Source organism: Nematolebias whitei, chromosome 5 (genome assembly GCF_014905685.2).
Source record: "Nematolebias whitei isolate Nwh7 chromosome 5, NemWhi1, whole genome shotgun sequence".
NCBI lineage: Eukaryota > Metazoa > Chordata > Actinopteri > Cyprinodontiformes > Rivulidae > Nematolebias > Nematolebias whitei.
In genome coordinates this window covers 12,139,803-12,159,583 of record NC_056502.1, presented here as the reverse complement: position 1 = coordinate 12,159,583, position 19,781 = coordinate 12,139,803, and the positions used below count along the sequence as shown (strand labels likewise).

General features: G+C 36.7%; 1 protein-coding gene across 1 annotated transcript; it reads right to left on the bottom strand.

Annotated features, from left to right (window-relative positions):
* Nucleotides 1–274: 274 nt before the first annotated feature.
* On the bottom strand, nucleotides 275–18,236 carry inpp5b (inositol polyphosphate-5-phosphatase B). The gene is made up of 21 exons (XM_037676839.1): nucleotides 18,149–18,236; nucleotides 17,941–17,970; nucleotides 17,721–17,831; nucleotides 15,827–15,967; nucleotides 12,209–12,299; nucleotides 11,018–11,188; nucleotides 9,748–9,849; nucleotides 9,345–9,459; nucleotides 8,534–8,650; nucleotides 7,650–7,837; nucleotides 6,629–6,740; nucleotides 6,435–6,544; nucleotides 5,407–5,542; nucleotides 5,044–5,154; nucleotides 4,678–4,843; nucleotides 4,212–4,447; nucleotides 3,982–4,080; nucleotides 1,835–1,919; nucleotides 1,513–1,640; nucleotides 1,303–1,414; nucleotides 275–434 (listed from the first exon to the last, which is right to left on the bottom strand). Exons 1-21 carry the CDS (start codon nucleotides 18,219–18,221, stop codon nucleotides 325–327), a joined length of 2,544 nt encoding a protein of 847 aa, XP_037532767.1. The 5' UTR covers nucleotides 18,222–18,236; the 3' UTR covers nucleotides 275–324.
* Between the last annotated feature and the right edge of the window lie 1,545 nt (nucleotides 18,237–19,781).

Genomic DNA, 19,781 nt, shown 5'->3' with positions numbered 1-19,781 from the left:
TGGAAAAAATACGGTTTATAGTGTCATTTATTTCTAAATAAAAGAAGTCATCTTGTTTTCAACTGCATTTTTATATAAAATCAGTGAGATCAAAAACATTAAAAATACAACTTAATTCTTTAAATAAAATATACATAGTTAAACATTTCAGCTACAGGTGTTCAATAATATACAATATGTGCATGATTAGATCACAAATGTTTTGAAACGTCAAATCTTACACAATTACGCTTCATAGATTTACAAATAATAAATCTTGTCAAATACTGGGCTTTACAACTGTTAGTGTTTAGCTTGAACAAAACAAATAAATAAAAAGTCCATCTAGGAGAAGCCTTGGGTCAGGAAATGCTGAAAGAACTCCTGAGTCTTCCTCTTTTCTGCAAGATCCTGCTTTGTAGGCGATCTCAGAAGCAAGGAGGCAAAAATGGTGGCTGAAAACAAACAACAAAACAAATTATAAACAGTACATACAAATGACATTGTTTAGCAAAATTTTCTAATGTAAAAATCAATCTCCCACCCCCGAATGCAACATTTATGGTTGTGCACAAAATGTTCAATTTTAGTCTCATTACTCCAAATAACTTTGTTTCTGAAGTTTCGAGGCTTGTCTGTGCTTTCTGGAATATTGTAAGTGAGCTACTTTGTGGAAATGGAGCAGTAATGGCTTTGTTCCAGAGACTCGACCATGCAGCTGCCTCCTCATGGTGCATTGAGAAATATCCACACCACTTTTTTCAGAATCTTGTATGTCAGCTGAAGTGGTTTTTCGTTGAATCTCGAACTACTTTCCTGGTAGTTATTGACATTTTTGTTTGTCTACCTGACAGAATCCCTCATTTTCCACTTCTTTAGGGTCTGAACACTGCATATTGGCATTCATAATTGCTGGAATATCTTTTTATCCTTTTCCTGTTTTATAAAGTTCAACTATCTTCTCTAATCTTTTCTCAGATTCCAGCAATCAAAAGTCACACTGCAGACAAACTTTATTAAAGGGTTTTTGAAGCCCCCTCAAACAGGATAATCAAATGGGCTATTTGGAAGAAAAAAAAATGCCTCTGTTTAAGTCCACTAAAATTGCATAACTTCCTCATTTCCCAGCAAGTTTTAACGAAGTTGGCATTTATTTTTCAACTTTAGCTGCATCCAATAAATTGTTTTTGCATATCTACCCGTAGTATTAAACAGATTTATTTTTACTTTCATTTGGTTTGTTAGTTTCACTTCACATGCTCAACATTCTGACTCAAGCACAATACATCCCACCAAATAGAACAGCTTTTTTGGTTGTCTTACCCAAAATGCTGACGTCTAATCGATTGCTAGCTGAATTCTTCAACAACTCACGAAGAAAGGCAGCTAAATAGTTGAACACATTTTTATGGCACTGAGGTAGCATGGAAATAACCTACAGACAAAATATTTTAACATCAGACAATGTTTTATACGTCAACATCTTGGAACAGATTAGTGAACAGTTCAATCCTAGCAAACTGATTTCCTTACTTTCTCACACTGACTTGCACTGGAGCAGCATTCGAGGCACTGCTGGTAAAAAGAGAAAGGAACCACAGGTTCTGGGAGGGCATCTAAGAAAAGAAGCAGGGCTTCTGCCACCGAGTGGTTACTGCCCGCTGCAGGTCAACACAAAGTCAAGGCAGAAATACAAGACTGCTCATTCTGAAATGTGAAAGGTGCCAAACAAGAATACAATTCTACATTCTAGTTTTTATTCATTTTTAAAAAGCACATGTTTTTGATACAGTATATATATATAATTTATTTTTACTTTTTAAAAATATATACTGGACATAGTATTGAAGGATACGGAGGGAATCTGGCATCCCTGAATCAAGGCAATCCCTTATTTCAGCAAACTCACTCCGAAGCCCGGGTTGCTGAAATAAATCTTCCTGTAAATAGAAAATAAATTTTGCCTTCTAGTTTCTTTAAGCACAGACATAACACTGTATTACACTTAAACTACCATAAAGAACTTAAAAACAAAAGTTCTAAAACAATTACAGTTCAAGCTGTCTAAATAATAAAAAAAAAGGTTTTAAAAAGATATACCTAATCTAAATCAATACAAGATCTCTACAAAGTGACAATGGGTAAAGCAAAAACTACGTGTAGCCTTAAGAGAAAACTTTAAAACTTTACATTATTTTTTGGTTGAAGGAAATACATTTATTTATTTATTTATGTGGAACATTTATCCATTAGGATATAAACCAACACCAAATAAACAAAAAAAATGTAATCAAAGATACAAATATTAGTTTTAAAATGCTAATTTATGTCATTGATGAGCTAAATGATCATATTTTTGAAAAGGCAGTACACTTTTGATACAAATCATCTGTGCAAAAGAATTAAAAAAAATCATCCGACAGTTTGTGCATCTCTAAATTGTGGAAATGGTTAAGGGTGCGGCCGGATGATTCATCTGTCCTGATTTCCTTAACTTTGGGAGAACGGCCGATACTTGTATGAAAAAACGATTTTACCAATTTTCTTGTAGTTTTGTCAACAATTGTCTAAACTTTATTTATATTTCAGAGCAGTACCTCATGGCCAGTTAAAACAAGTTTGTTTTTGTTCAAGGGTATGTTTTTCAATAAAATGAGATTGGAAAATTGAAGGTTCATTGTGACCTTATAACAACTGACAGTGTCGCTTATAAAACAAAACTGGTATCGGCCAAAATGGGAGTCGGCAAGTCAGGCCTTTTAGAGATCAGTGATCAGCCAGAAAACTGCAATTGGTGCACCCCTAGAAATGGTTAATATTTGGGTTGGGAGTGAGGTTCTGCCTCAGGTGGAGGAGTTAAAGTTTGGGGTTTTGTTCATAAGTGAGGGAAGAATGAAGCGTGAGATTGACAAACAGATCGGTGCAGCATCTGTTGTATGGAGGGCTCTGTGCCGGTCCGTTGCGGTGAAGAGGGAGCTGAGCTGTAAGGCAAAGCTCTGTTTACCAGTCGGCCTACAGTGCATGTTCCTACTCTCACCTACGGTCCGAGCTCTGGATAGTGACCGAAAGAATGAGATCACAGATACAGGCGGTTGAAATGAGTCTCCTCTGCAGGGTAGCTGGACTCTCCCTTAGAGATAGGGTGAGAAGTTCAGTTATCTGAGAGTGACTCGGAGTAGAACCGCTGCTCCTCCACATCAAAAGGAGCCAGTTGAGGTGGTTCAGGCATCTAACAAGGATGTCCCCTTGGTGCCTCCCTAGGGAGGTGCTCTGGGCATGTCTGACTGGAAGAGACTCAGGGGAAGACCCAGGACACACTGGAGAGACTGCATCTCTCAGCTGCGCTGGGAATGCCTTTGGATCCTCCCAGAAGAACTAGAAGAGGCTGGGGAAAAAGATGTCTGTCACTCTCTTCTTAAGCTGTGGTCCCTGTGATGCGACTCCGGAAAATAATGGATGGATGGTTAATATTCAAACTTTACAACATCTCACACACTGTCACTGGAAGACTGTGACACACTGTACTATCTCTGCATATACACATACGTCAGTACACTGGCTATGACCACTTGGTGATTTGCAGTGCATTGTACTGTATGAATTGTCTTTTTGTTCAGAGAACAAGTTGTGCATTTGTAACTTGAGTACATGTGCAAGTGTCACAAAAAAGGCAAATGCAAGATTTAATTTGATGCCAACAGAAACCTTATAGGATAGAAATGGCAGCTATTATACTGTTGTTTGTTACCGCAATTTTTTACCAAACACTTGACCAGTTCCTTATGTCTGTCTTTATTGAGATCCAGGACTTGACAAAAATTAGACTTGGCTGTAAAAATCCTGTAGCTCTCCACTGAAGTATGGTACCTTCAAATATTTTGCAATATTAAATAGATTTCAAACAAACCCTGTAAGGCGGCCAAGAATTGTGCTATGAACCCCAAAAAGAGTTCAGCGATTTAGTTAAAAACCATCGACGAGATATCACTTTCAAATCATCACCTGTTTTACTGCATTGCGGAACAAATGATCGACCATCATCCAAAGCTCCTTAGGGATGTCAAGAGGCTTTTCAGTGGTTTCTCCATTCTCATTTAAAGACTTCTTGGCATGACGTTGAGGACAAACACAAGACAAAACAAGACTGAATTCAAACGAGTTCTCCAGCACACTCAAATAAACTTTGGCAAAGTTTGAGACAGCAGTAAAAGAAGAGGTACATCATCACTAACCAGTTCAAGGAGGGTCTCTTGTGGCAAGTCTTGAATAGGGTCCTTCATTTGGCACAATGCATAAATAGAGGAACCATAACAGCTTGACAGATAGTTCCCAGTTACAGAGATAAAATAGTCTTTGCCCCGCTCTAGATGGAGAACCAGGATGTCTTCAATCTTCTCCTTGCCACAGTTAAGATCAGGGGCTGTTGAGCGGTTTACAAAAACCTCAAGATCAATGTCCACAGAGCCACCTGGATATATAAAAAAAAACACATTTACAAACGTACAGGGTGGTTAGCTGTCTGACTCCGTTATCTGATGTAAAGCATCACATAAATATGTTGTTAGTTATTGTAATGAAAGTTTTGCTCTTAAATCTAATCAAAGCCATAACTAAAGAAGGACTAAAAGTAGGCCACTCATGTTTCATTAAAATGAAATATTTGGCTCCAAGATCAACTTAACTGCTCAGATCTCTCACCCTGAGCAATGAAGCCTTTGGCAGGGTTGGCAGTGAGCCAGGGCTTGGAGTATGTGGACTCATTTGGCTTCTGGATAAACTCAAACTGGCATGGGACCTGCCCATCATTGACGAGGTTCAGCGTCTCTGCCTGGTGCTGCATGTACTTCACGTCCTTGAAGTGGAACTAAAAGAACACAAATTAATAGAGAAGATCAAAAAGTTTGCATTTAAATATTTTAATTAGGCTTAAAGCTCAGAATGAATACATGGCATCAGTAGTGGTGGTTTGGACAAAGTACATTGGGAAAGTATTTAACATAGGTGGTAGATCAACAAGATTACATTTCCTGTTACACTTTAATACAGGACATGAAACTTTTTTACCTCTCGCTTGGACAAAGTTACAGATGGAATGCATTCGTTCTCCATTTTGTCTATATTGCGTACAATCTCCTCAAAGGTTTTCTTATAAGCTTCATAGTTTATTCTCTTGATCTGTAGCAACAAAATAAAAAGGCATGAGAGGTTAATTATTTCATATTTTTCAAGGTGTCTTGGGAACCTTAAAAATATTGCACTAACGTTGAATGCTGTTCTAAATAAATAAAAACAAAGATCAGTAAAAATCCTAATGCATTCACAAACCTTTTTTTTTTTATGGAAAATTTGAGGAAAAAAAAAATTCCTACATGAAATCTAATAGTAATGAATTAAACTTGAAATAAGAAAGGAAACTGAAGGATTTACCCCGATGATGAGCAAGGAACTGACAGGTTTGTGGTCACTGGTCTTCAGAATCATATGACTCTTGTAATGTTGCTGCTTTATGTTCTTTCCTCTCCACAGGATGCGGTCACACCACGCGGGGACACGACATTTCTCACTAAATGTGGAGGAATAAATAAAAGAAGATATTCATGAATTTACATCTTTAAGTTGACGTATGTAAACATATGCAAACAACAAAAAAACACCACCACCTGAAGGCCATATAAAGCATATTAAATGTTAATGTTTATTAACAACGCAACACAGAGGCAAAACCAATGCCCTTAATGACACCAGAGCAAAGATTATTGTATTTTCTGAATAAAATAAGTAGTGCAATATAAACTTTTCTTGCATGTTTTACATATGAAAGCAAAGAAAACTTTTTATTTTGTATTTATTTGTTAAGGACAAGGTTAAAGTAAGAAATTACAGATGTGCTGTATACAAGATTTCTAGCCAACAGTTAATTTTCTATCCTCGTCTCTGGCTGTACTTTTACCCCCAACAAAGTTTATTAAATTAGCAATACTAATATTATAACAAATAATCACCATCAAGTACTTTAGACACAAGTTAAAATAAAAACATTAAATTTACAAGCTCTAAAAAACACAGATACACATGTTTAAAGACAAAATAAATATGATTAAAAAAAAAAATCAATGTAACTTGTTCTTGTTTTTTCTTTTGTTTTACTGCCGTGTTCAAACTTAAACTGAAACATATGTCATCTTATGGTTGTATTTTTCTTTGAATACTCAGTGATTTTGTGTGCCTTCAATAAATTAAAAATAATATTGACTTTACAAAAAATAAAACAAAAAGAAAACTAATAAATAAGATTGAATAAATGATTTCAGAGAACATAATGTCTGTAATTTCTGTATTGCAAATATAAAACATTTGTTTTTCAGTAATTATCTCAAATTCTGACTATGAACACACACCACTGAAGATAAACCTTTTTAATATAAATAGGACAGGTTTTTATTTGCGGTGATTACCTAGTATCCCAGTTATCAGAGCCAGTATCGTATTTGTAGGTGGGCTGGAAATTAATCGCTCCTTCCACAAAGCCTTCAAACACAGCCTCCTCAGTGATCTGCCTCTTGAGCTGAGGATCACATGCAGATGATAAATATCACCAGTCATATACACAGAATAAGAACTACTCAAGCAAAATAAAAATCAACCCCACCTGATCATAATTGTGCAGCGACTCAAAGTCCTTCTTGCTGATTAGTTCTTTCACACTTTCAACGTCAAGGTCACTAATTCTGTAGTTGAGGTCCCCAACCCATAAAACAACACTGATCAAGAAAGCAAAGAGAAATTAAATAATGTCTCAAATGAATAATATGCAAGTTTTTGCAGCCTCACATATAGAACTTTAACTCTAAATATTAATTTGAACATTGCAGCAGCCAGTAGCTCTTTTGGGTTAAAGATTCATTCATTTTATGACAAATTGTTAGTCCTGGGTTACGCTTACATTTTCCAATTAATGCAGCAAAATCCATCATCTATCCATACACTTTCAAAACGTTATGAATCTGGTTTAACTGAGGTGGGCCATGACTCAAATATACTTGATGTTTTATGTTATGGTTTGTATTAAAGTAAAAATGTGTGAAATCTAGTGTGAGAGTCATGTCCCACAGACGGTGAGTGTTGCAAAGCATGCTGGGTAGGAATTATGTATGCAATGTTTCTAACCGTTTATGATATTTCTGAGTGTGAAAATGGGTTTTACATATTTTCCTGTTCTGGTTTGGCATTTATGTTAAAGTCTGTTATTGGCTGTAAACTGACACCACGAGTTTGTGACAGACTGCGATCGGTATTAGGGGAAAAGCACTGCGAGCATGGCAATGTCACCAAGTGGCGCTTAGCTTAGCATAAGATAGCATAGCATTGCTCCGTCCAGTCCCATGTAGAACACCATTCATTCTCCTGTACAATTTTAGTGCGGAACCGTCTTAAAAATAATAAGCGGACTTGAATTTACCAGATTTAAATTTAGTAGAAGCAAATTCTGCTAAGTTTTCAAAGTTAGCGAAAATGCTAAACCTCCAAATGGAAAGTTAGTTCCGCCATTGAGCTTTTTTGTTAAAAGGTCACAAAAAAAAAAAAAAAAAAAAGGCCACAGAAGGAACAGCTTACAAGCTATATCACCCAGCTCTAAGTGCAACTACAATAAAAGGTTAAGTGGTACATACTTGTGCTTCATGATAGTGAGTGGAGGCAGGCTAAGATCGAGTTGACGAAACAGGAGTCGACTGCAAATATCCTTGTAGTCCTGGTTCCGCCTCTCATATTCTTCAACGTGGGCAGCAAGGTGAGAATTGACCATGCAGATATTAGAGTTGTGGAACCGAAAGCGAATTGCAACAGCACCCTTGTTGCCCTAAAACAGATGGGAAAAAAAATCCAGTTAATCTAAAACTGCAGGAAAAAAATAAAGGGTAGAATTGCATGACAGTAAAGCAGTACGCTAGAGTTAATTTAAATGTGCATATTTTAATAAATTATTTGACTCTTTGTAAAGTCTTCTGCCAAAATAAAAAGCAAAATCTTGCCATTTGTCATCAGCCAGCTGCTCTATGCTGCAGGGACAGTTAAGCAAGCATAGTCAGATGCAAACCAAAAATAGCCCGTCTTACAACACTGCAGTAACATGTACAGATACTGATGATACAAGCTGTATCCTTCCTGTCTGAGCTCCACAGTAAATGTTTTTTAACTATGGAGGAAAGTGGAAAACATTTTAAGTGGAAGCAATGACAGAGGCAGCAGTACTTAAAACAGCCAAAACTAACAGATGTTTTAAAACATTTCATAAAAATGGATTTTATGACATATTTCTGACAAAGATGCATAAAGCTTAGGAAAAAAACAAAAAAAAAGCAAAAACCAGGAAAAAAATTGTTGTTTTGTTTTGATCCAGAGGTCAATCAAGGCAACCACTGGCCTCCTCGAAGCTCTAATCACAGCTGCACTCACATACCCAGCACCTTTTGTAATAAAATCTTGTAATAAAAGACCAGAAACCTTTACGACTGCCCATACATAAAAGAAACGGCTCAGCAGGAGCAGTCCTCACCATCCTTCCCATGATGCCGGTGCCCACAGTCTCAGCCTCCACATCAGAGATGAACTCTGCATGCTCCTTCTTCACATAGAAGATAAGCATGATGCCGACCAGACGCACCAACTTCACCTGAAGCAAATGATGAGATTCCAGGGTATAAATTAAGACATTTACATTAAAGAATGCTCAGAAATTTCCACCCAATATTTCTTTAACCGTCATGTTGTCACAGTGGAGCCTGTGCTGCTTGTATCAGTACTATGTGGCAACAAAATTAAAACATTTCCAGATAAAAACATTAAACCATGCCTTATTTAAAAAGAAAAGCAGAATTGTGTGTTTAACATTTGTGTTGAATAATTGTGGTCAACCTCATAATCAATCTAATAAATCAACACTTCAAAATTAACAAGAAAAAATATATTTTTTATGATTAGGTACTGGTGGCAATCAGCCCAATGAGAAATAAGCAGTGACGCATATTCTGTGAATTCTTAACACAAATAAAACGGTAAGAAAGAAAAAGTAAGGAAGTTAAAGAAAGCAGAGTTAGCACTCTGAGAAAAGGGAAGTACATGAAACTGAATGAAATGAAAAGAGAAAGAACAAAATGTTACGTTATAATGTACAATGTACAAAATGTTATGTTATAAGAAGTCTGACTTCAAACTAACGAGAAAATTATAAATAAGCCAAAAATTCAAAATGCCATTAGCTCTCATGCAACAACAAAAAAAACCCTCTGAGAGGATATGAGACAATTCTGTGAAAGCAAGATTTAAAAAAATAAATAAAAAGGGAGGGGAAGAAGACATTTCCATACCAAGGCATATTTAGCATCTGGATGCAAAGCCTCGGACACCGCCTTTGTCCACTCTGGCTCTTTGGGGGTGTCAGTGAAGAAAAAGGCTTCTTTACTGAGGTCAAGCTCCTGAAAACTACAAAGACAGACAGACATAAATAAAATGAAACAGAATTTAATTCCAACTTCCAAAACTGCATATATATACTAAAACTTTTTCACTCCCTCACACCAAAAACAGTAAACTGAAAGGTAGGCAGGATCAGTGAGCTTTTATGCCTAGAAAGTGTGGGTGGGCATTTTCTTTACTTAAAAAAAGTTTCAATAGCTGCAGGCATCTGTCAGAGGTTTGAGCAGTAAACGTCTGTCTTTGTAATGGGATTAAACTGGGAATTACAGCGCTTTTCTTCTTCAGCTGACTTACCCAACGCAGTATATGTCAGGAGGGTTGGGAGTGCAGCTCAGCCAAGGACCGAGACTTTCCTTTGGTGCCTGTCCATTCACATTGTACGTACCAAGAAAAAAGCTGCAACAGATCAAGAGAAATATCAGCACTCAAACTGATCCAGCTCGGCCAATTATCTTATTTTGTGATTCTCACTTTAGGAAAATTACACCCCAGTCTTCTGTATATGTATTTAACTGGCATTATGTTTCATTAAAACCCTGTGGATAACACGGACAGATTATCTTTGATGTCCTGTGTATAAAAAGTGCACAGCTGAATATTTAATACAACAAACAGATATTTGATTTGATTAAAATCAGCAAAAAATAAAAATCTATTTTATGCAATTCAACACATACAAGCAGCTATGGCCTGTTACGGCAGTCTGTCCAGTTCACTCATAAATGAAGCCTCCTTTAAAAAAAATACTATTGCGCAATACGTTCTTGTCACTTTCATTTATTAAAACGTCTTTTAATTTGTGACCCTAAGAGATCAAAGTTCTTCTAACGTGCCTAGACAACAAGAAGATTTAAAAAGATTCAGAAAGGTTCCAAGTCAAGTAAAGCAGGTGGCAGTATTCAAAACAATATAAGGTGTAATCATCTAACGACTCAAAAAGTCTAATAAGACATTAAAATGACTTTGCTTCACAAAAATATTGAGCTAGCTACAACATGAGCCACAAAATGGCAACACACTGTGCAGGAGCATCTTAAGACAGCATTGCTCAATTTGGTGCGCACAAATATCAGCCCACAAATGTTGACTCATGCTTTTTCTGAACACTCGAGGTTGAAAGTGCACTCACGACTTACACTGCACCCACTGATTCTCCCTGAAATATCAGAAACCATTTTTTCTGGATTTAACTGTTAACTGTGTCCAACCAAACACCACTGGTTGAGTTTAAATATCTGGATTTGTCTCCTTAATTTAGATTCATGTCTACAAGTGAAAACCAAAATCTAAAAAAAAAAAAAAGGACTTAAAATGAGTCAATTCTAAAACATGGTCAAGAATAAACTTTTTTTTTTTTTTTAAGTTTTAAAGTGATCAATGAAATAAATCTCAAACATAGTAAAAAATGTTGGACAAAAAAGCGAAACAATAATAAAAAAAAAAAAGAGATTTTTCCAAAACTAAATTCACCAGGAAACTAGCAAATTTATAGCCCAAGCATTCTAAAAAGATCTTACAGACAAAATTATCAGATCCAAACTGGCTTAGAAGAGCATTCTCTTACCTAAAGTCCTCCAGATAGGTATAAAACTCCTCGTTTTTTAGGAGCTCACACTTGATGAGGTTGTCCCGTAAACCGAACTGTGGCATGGTCAGAATCTGAGCTTTGTTGGAAGTTGTGTGGGAGGAGGAGCGCACCAGATCATCCCGGTCCTCTCGACTACAGATGGCCGAACTGTGTACCGTAAGACGGGGGGAAAGCAGGTGGTCATGACAGAACACACGGCAGCACAAAAATATCGTCACATTTGTGGAATTTTATATCAGATATGCATTACAGTGATCAAAAATATGCACTTGAATGTCTTTCCTCTTGGCTGACTCCATCAGGAAATACTTCTAAAAGCTAGAAACTTCATGGTACAAATTTGGAGACATTACAAATGTTTTCTAGTCAAACAGCCTTTTGTACAATAAGTCACTATACTGACGATTGCTATGCAGCAATATCATTAATAGAAGCAGTAAGGAGACAACGAAATGTAATATGCCTGGATTCTGTGATGTTTCAAATATAGATGGCAATCAAATACCATTTCAAGTTCAGGAATCCATTCCAAGAAACTTCCAGGTTAATCTAAAACTAAACATCAGCGTTTGACTTGTTTTGTCCCAGAGCAGAAAATGGAAATAGTAACAAACATTTGCATGTACCGTTAAGTTATAGCACCGTTACATTTAATTATTCCAAAAGTATGCAGATGAAAAGTGTAAAAAACATTTAAAGCTAAATTTAACGCACACACCACTTTGAAAAGGGTGTCAAGAAAAGTTTCAAACAAGCTGAATTTGCTGCAGGCAAAACTATTACAGCCACGGCCTCTACTTCGACTCAGTATTTGTTCAGTTCAAACCAAACCTTCAATTGTGACTGAAGAGAATGAGGTTTTGCTTTTGAGTTTAGGCTCTTTTATTGTCTGGGAGGATGCACACCTGCACCTCTAAAGCAAAGTCTGTTTAGTCGATACAAAACAAACAAAAAAAGAAAAGGTTGCCTTTACTTGAAAATATTGATTTTATAGTCACACGAAGCCAAAATAGCTGGTGATTTATACTTTAAATTGTGCATGTCTGCCATTAAAAGCAGCTTTTACTTCAGGAGCAAATTATTCTTAAGCTTGAACCACCACGCTGTGACGTTAAAAAAAAAAAAAAAGCATAGTTTCGCTTTAAGATAAATATGGAAAGCTCTTACCTCTCTGGGCTGGAATATACTTTGGACTTTTGTGTGGCACTATTAAACGCTTTCAGCTTCTCTAAAGATTCCTTTTTGTCAGATGATTTCTCTGTTTGGGGAAAAAAAAAAAAAAAAAGATACGGAGTTAAACTTTAAGATTGTAGCATATTTTAAACAGATTGACTTTAACAACTACTAACACACAAAATGATCATTAGGAAAACAATATTTCAGCTGGTAAATAACTAAAATTCAGGATAAACTGGCACCAGTTATGATTTATTACAAAAGATCAACAACTTGAACTTAATAATCTCCACTCAGGTCTCAGTTACTGCCTTCCTCTCACTGACTTGGAGGCCTTTCACACTTACTGCATTCTAAGTAGGTGAATTTAAAGGCTTAGTGTGAAGTATGAGACAGCACGGGGCCTGTCTCCAGCAGCTTGGTAGCACAGACAGCCGACTCCACCGAAAGTGAAACCCGAGAATTTTGAGGAGAAATTTTAACTTCTAAAGAAGGCACTGCACTCTACATGAGGGCTCCATACCATTTAGATGACACGTCATCATGAACTAAAAGACATGATATAATAATTAAAACAGGATTTTAATAAGCAATAAAAGCTTTATTTGAAATCTGGTACTCTTTGTCTTTAGACAAGAAACACAGTCGAGGCAAAATAAGAACAGCATTTCTGCAAGACATTACGCTGGTTTTACTAAAATGTCATCACTTCAGCTCATCAGTTTTGACAGAATTAGTATGCAACCCATTTTCAGAGCATCCATGAGTCAGACGTTGGTAAAGCAGTTTCTAACATTCATTCATGAAAACAGTGTTGACAAAAAAAAAACCTACCTGAATTAAGAAAACACGTTGTGACGTACAGCGTGTGCTAATCTTGGCTAAGAGTGATAAAAGGTTTACCGTAAATAAAAAAAATATTATGTTAAGCAATTTAAAACACTTTTTTTTTTTTAAATTCCCATCAAGACCCACTGATATTTCTATGAACATCCAGTGATTTTGTCAATGTGTGCACAAGAACAGCATTTGTTGGACAAAAAAACAAAAAACTTGGAACAAGCTGAAATTACTTTTGAAGAGCCATCTTGAGTTTTCGGAGATACGCAACAAGGCAAACACGAATACGACTCACTACGTTGTCGGGATAAAGCTGAGAAAATGTTAACATTTCAGGAGCGGTTTCAAATGTTCATTTAAAAGACTAGCATTTTTGGAAGGTACACATATTTTAACACAATATACATAAAAATAGCTGAATTATAAGTTTTTTTTTGTGCGTTTTTCAAGGTCAGCCGGTTGGGGTGGCCATCTTGAATCCGTGGTAGATGTACATCTAATGACTAGTTTCTGCAAGTTCATTAAAATCTGTTTGTCAGTCCAGACAGACACAGACAAAATCTTTATCGCCTGCTTTCTCCCTTAAATGGCAGACAATAAACATCCTACTTTCTAAGTACCAAAAGTTACAGAAAGCCATGTCTAACAATATTATAAAAAACAAGTTGTTTACACGTACAAAGCGTAATTACATGCACATTCTTAATAACAGCCATCTCCAATCAACTGTCACCTGAAACCAGTTGGAGCCAAAACACTATGCTGAAAATGTGTAATTATTACCTAGATGAAGTTCCTGTGAAGGTTGCAGTTTACGGATTACTTCACAGTCCTACATACGTTTTAGTACTGCATGCTCTACTCGTTTCCCTGCACCAACACACGATTCAATGGTTGAACTACCGCTTCATGTTCAGCAGAAGCCTGCTAATGCCTTTTGATGCCAATCAGGTGTGATGGAGCAGAGATGCATGCAAAACATGAAGTGGCACTCGCATTTCGTGGTGCCTATGAGCAAGACGCCTACTGGTAATCCCTGGGTGCCTACGTAGCTGCTCCACCTGAGTGCATCTCATGTGTGGTGGGTTAAATGCAGAGAACTGATTTCATCAGTGTGTGGGGAACACACAATGATGACCAGCAACAAAACTTTCAGTCAGCCACAGGAAAGCTGCATGAAGTCTAACCTGTAGTTTCACACACCCATGCATGAGTCTTTATCTGCGGTTCGATCTGTTAGTCAGCACAAAACAGCCACTCCATTTTATCAGCTCGGACTCTTCCGTATTAAAACATGAAGCTACTGGTTTTTTTCTACTACTACCGCACAAAGTTCAGTCTTACACAACCTCCATGGCTGTATGTGTACCAGTAGTTCACCTCAAGGTTACTTGCATCGTGTTAATTTATTTAACTGAATTTAAAATGCCTCCTTTCCCCCCCAAATAAAAAAAAAGAAGTCATTCCTCTCGATGCGCTGGATTTTTTTGAATGAAAGAGAAGTAAACAAACAGTGAGGAGCGTTCACTGAAAGTTTACAGACATCTGATTTCAGCCAAGAGGCTTAGCAAATAAGAAGAGCTTAAAAGAGGAAAGTAGACACGGGGAAAAGAAAGTAAACACGGCAAACATTTAAAAATAAAAGTCCCAAAGATTAAAACACGCCGCGCATCAACAGGTGTGCCACTGGCGACATCATTCAAATAGCGTTAGCATTAGCTACATATTAACCACCTACAAAACATTCGCGTTAAGATTCATTTTAAACGGTACAGTTATATATACATATATGAATAGTATATAAAGATATTAAATAAACAGTTCCACCTGGATGACGAGTTCCGAAAACCCCACAAGCTAACACTTGGCTAAATTTAGCGTCTTTTAGCTTTAGCATGTAAAGCTAGCTAAGAATCTGCTGTCTGACAGCGCTTCTCTCGCCTCCACAGGATCAACAAAGGGCGCTGTAAGGTTCGTTTATTCATACCAGACTCTCTCATCATCACTCCGGACATGTCCTCCCTCTGCCGCCACTCATTGTGCGAGCAGAAGATCAACGTACAGTCGGAGCCTCAGTCAGACCTGCCCATGCTAATGAGGAGGAGGAGGAGTTCAGCGCAGCTTCCTGTTGCAGCAGAGACAGGACGCTGAGGGAGCTCTGCCACATTACTCTCATGTGAGGAATTTACGCTTGTGCACTTTAACAGAAAGAATGCTTAGAGGAATACACAAGTAGCAATGCTTCATGCAGACTTTAACGTCACCCTGCACAGGCTTTTACAACATGTGATTTGTGTAGGGGTGTGTGTTCATGTGGGTGTGTTTTGCATAAAAGTCAAACAGCATGGTTCAGCATGCAAAAACATATTAACGATCTATATCTGCAAAAAATAAAAATAAATAAGCCACAGAAGAAATGTGTGTATAGTGTGCACTAACATCAATGTTTCTTGTTTTTTTGCGTCTAAATGGTTTGAGTTTGATATTAAATTTAGTTATGTGATTGCTGACACAGGTCTGAACTAGAGAAAATGATGTTTCGGCAGCGGCATGTCAAAATCGCTGCTGCTCAAACTCATGCACAGGGTGAGTCAGTAGCGTTCAAAGGAAGTGGCCCACTTTAAAATCCTGCAGCTTTCGAATGTCAAAAGCAGCCATGTCTCTTGCTGCAGTGATGCTGGAAGCCCTGTGGCAGATCAGTGATTTTTTTTTACAGGTATCATGGAAACACCGGCTGCGAGCGTTTACCAGAAGGAAAAGATGACAAACCTGTTTTGTGGTGCTGGTTGTTTTTATGGGGTCTGCCCAGGGGTGCAAGGGATTGTTTCATGGCTTCCTGGCTTCTGCTGGTTTTCTTGTACTTGTCGATCCACTCAAACTTGGGGACTTGCATGGGAGACCTGCAAACATCTGGAAAAAGACAGTGAGACCAAAAGAAGATTAGTATTGTGTGAATTTTTAGGAAGTATTCCCACTATTGTGATCAGTTTTTCTTCCGTACATTTTTCGGCTCAATTCTCGTCCCGCAGTTTTCGAGCTATTTCACCAAATCATATATCAAAACGTTCAGCTTCAGTACAATACTGCTATGACTTTTGGTATTGGTGCAACTTTAGCTTTTTGAAATATTGAGCCTTTTCTGTCAATTTTTTTATCACAAAAAAATGAATTGAGTTCATTTTACATCCTTTACATCTTTAGATCTGTTTACAAACTTTTACTGCTGCTTTCACATTTTGTTCTGCTTCAGCTTTTTTCAGCTTCCTTGTGCAAATTTAAACTTTTTTCAGCTAATTTCAGCTGTTTTTTTCTCCAGCTGTTTTGTGCTCCTTTCATATTCTTTCTGCCAACTACAACATTTTTGTGCTTTATCCAACTTTTTTATGCTAATTTCAACTTATGTGCCTTTCATCTTATTTCTGCAAGTATCAGCTTTTTTGCTATTTCAGCTATAGCTGTTTTTATGCTAATTTATGCACTTTCAACTAATTCCATGTTTTTTGTTTCAAATTTTCAGCCCAATTCAGCAAAAAAGTGCTTTCTCCATTCCCTTCTTGTAATTTCAGTCTGTTTCTGCTTTTTTAGCTACTTTTCAGCAGTTTTTTTGTGCTAATTTCAGCTTTTTTCAGATAATTTCCCTTTTTTTCTTTTTTCAGCAAACGTTTCTGCTTTCTTCTGCTAATGTAAGCTTGTTCAATCTTTTTAAATACTTTTTAGTGCATTTTTTTTGTTGCTAATTTCAGCTGTTTTCATATAAATTCTGTTTTGGGGATAATCTCTGCTACTTTCAGCCTAATTAACTTATTTCTGCTAATTCAACTTGTTATGCTCCTTTCAGCTTTTATCTGCTAGTTTCAGCTTTTTTTTTTTTTGTTGCAGTTTCAGCTACTATTTAGCTGTTTTATTCTAATTTGAGGTTTCTAAACTAATTCTACATTTTTGGAGCTCATTTGAGCACTTTCCACTTACTTCTGGTAGTTTAAGCTACTTTCTGCCTTTTCACCTACTTTTGCTAATTTTAGATTTTACAGGTAATTTCCTAATTGTTTTAGTTTTCCTGCTTATTGAAACCCACTTCAGCAAATATGTGTTCTTTCAGCTTTCTTTTGCTAATTTAGGCTTGTTCTTTCATTTCACCTACCTTTCAGCATGTTTTTGTTTAGCTAATTTCAGCTGCTTCTCAGCAAGTTCTTCAGCAATACGCATTCACACTGCATTTTCACAGGAAATGCAATTTCTTTATTATTATTTCTGATGTCTGGTCAAACGCTTTAGTAGCTCATTGTGGAATGAACTGGTCTTCATCAGGTGTTCTTGTGATGCTTCTACTCCAGAAGTAGTAACTGTCTGGGGAATGTGACACATCCATAATAGTTAAAGAGTTTTTCATCCTTTCAAAAGCCCAAAAGGAAAAGCATAAACAATTAGGTAGCACACAGGAAGTGTCTTGTTTAAACTGAACCATTACTCTCTGTATAGATAGTGGAAGAAAATGATTAGATCAGTTTCACTAAATTTAGTAAAATAACTCGAGCTGATACAACAGAATAAATTAATGTTCATGTTTGTTATGGTGCTTGAATTAACTAAATATTCAAACTTCTGCTTCCTCATAAAGTGTGCGTGTTTAAGGACTGCATGCACACACATCAGCTCAACCTACCACTCCACGCCTTGTTGACTTCACCGAGGAAATGGCGAGAGTGGGACCCAAACGGAAGTCTGATCTCTACCTCTTCGTCCTTGTAGCTCATTCTCACCCTGGTATCAGCTCCTTCGATCAGATACAGCGTTCATTTTCAAGTGGTGCACTTGCAAGACATCACAACAGAGCTTTCATTAAAAAAAATAAATAAATCAAATAAAAAATGGAGGTAACTCACCCACAACCACAAGCTGTTCTGGTGAGGAAACTAAAAATGAGTGCAGCAGAAGAAGCATGTGAGGATACCTCAAAGAAATTACTGCAACGTCTTGATTTTCAGTCCAAACAATAATAATATTAACAACAGCAATAATAAAGCTACCAGGACATTTATTTAAAAAAAAAAATATGTGAGATGATGCAGAAAATATATTAATTCTCTTTACCTTCGACGATGGCAAAGTCAAGCGAGATGGGTATGATGTTCTCCAGGGATACATCATCGGCTGTGATGGCCATTCGTCGATGGGTGTATATAAAGATTCTGCAAGTGACACAATAGGATTACATGACTTATTTAAATATATATTATATAAAACCATAAGAATATATAAAAAAAAAAACATGCATAAAATACAAGTTGATCAGGTTTAGACAAAAAATGGTATGCTTTTAGCACTTTTTAAGGCAACTCCACTATAACTCAATAGTGTATAGGAAATATCTGTTAAAAATAAGGAAATAAAATATGTATAGATTAGTAAATTATATAGTACTTTGCAGAAGATGTTGAAACTTACGCATGCTCATTTCCAGACTCCACCAATCCCAGCAGTCTGCTCTCTGAGAGGTCAGCATAGAAGACGTCACACTGGACCGCATGTTCACAGATCGGTTAAAGAAACTATTAATTTATTTTTAATATAATTATTTGACTATAAAGTGGCAAACTGATCCACTAAAAACACAAAAGGGGTTATAACACAGCCACTTTGACAGATATTATTCTGAAAGCAGCTGTGGTAGTTGAGACCAATGTTCAACACATTCTGAGCACTAATAGATTGCGTGAGACTGTTGTTTAAAATTAGCTAGTAAGTAAAGTCAACTCTGTCAGCCTGTTAGCAAAATATCTCATAACCCTTTGGATAAATTTTAATGACATTTTGAAGAAATAATTATTGGATGTGTTTGTATAATCATTTCACTTCTGGAGCCTTTGCAATTTAAGATGGCTGCCACAGCCAACTGTATTTAGAAAACCACAAAATAACTATAATTCAGTCAGTTTTACTAATTTTGTGCTAAAACAATGTGTAGTTATAGGCGAGACTCCTTTACAACTAATACTGATTGATTGTGTTCATTGTGCAAGATCTTTGCTCCAAACTTTAACATTATCTGTTGGAGTCAACACAGTTTGTCTGTTAGCAAAATATCTCATGAACTACTTGACAGATTTTAATGAAACTTTTAGAGAGTAATCACTGGGTGTACAACTAACTGTTTATCTTTTGGAGTCACTCCAATTGAAGATGGCCGCAACAGCAAATCAATATTAGCAATACAAAAATGGCTTTAAGTCTGCTAACTTAACAGATAGTGAGCTAAAGTTTCGTGTGGTAGTAGCTGAGACTGATGCTCAACTAAATTCTGAGCACTAACAGATTGCGCAAGGCTTCAGTTTAAAATTTGGCCCATAAACATTTGGACTCATTCTAAATTAAGCATAATATTTAATAGCACAGACACAAATTAGCCATGTAGATAATATTTTCTTCCATTTTCTTTTCTGGTCAAACACGCTAATTTATATTGACTAAATTATTTTTGATGCATTTTGATGATGTAGTATTCTTAAACCGCAGGTCTCCTCCTCCTCCACTGGTGACAAATCAGCAGCTGGTGAACCAACACTGCCCCCTTGTGGATAATATGCGTTACTGCAGAACAATGAATAGGCTATTTATGGGAAGTAATTGCTGCTGACTTAACCCGTTTGTCTTCTAAAACACGAGCAAACTGCAAATGCGATTTCTGAACAGAAATACGTCCACACATTCACGGGGTTCCTTTGAG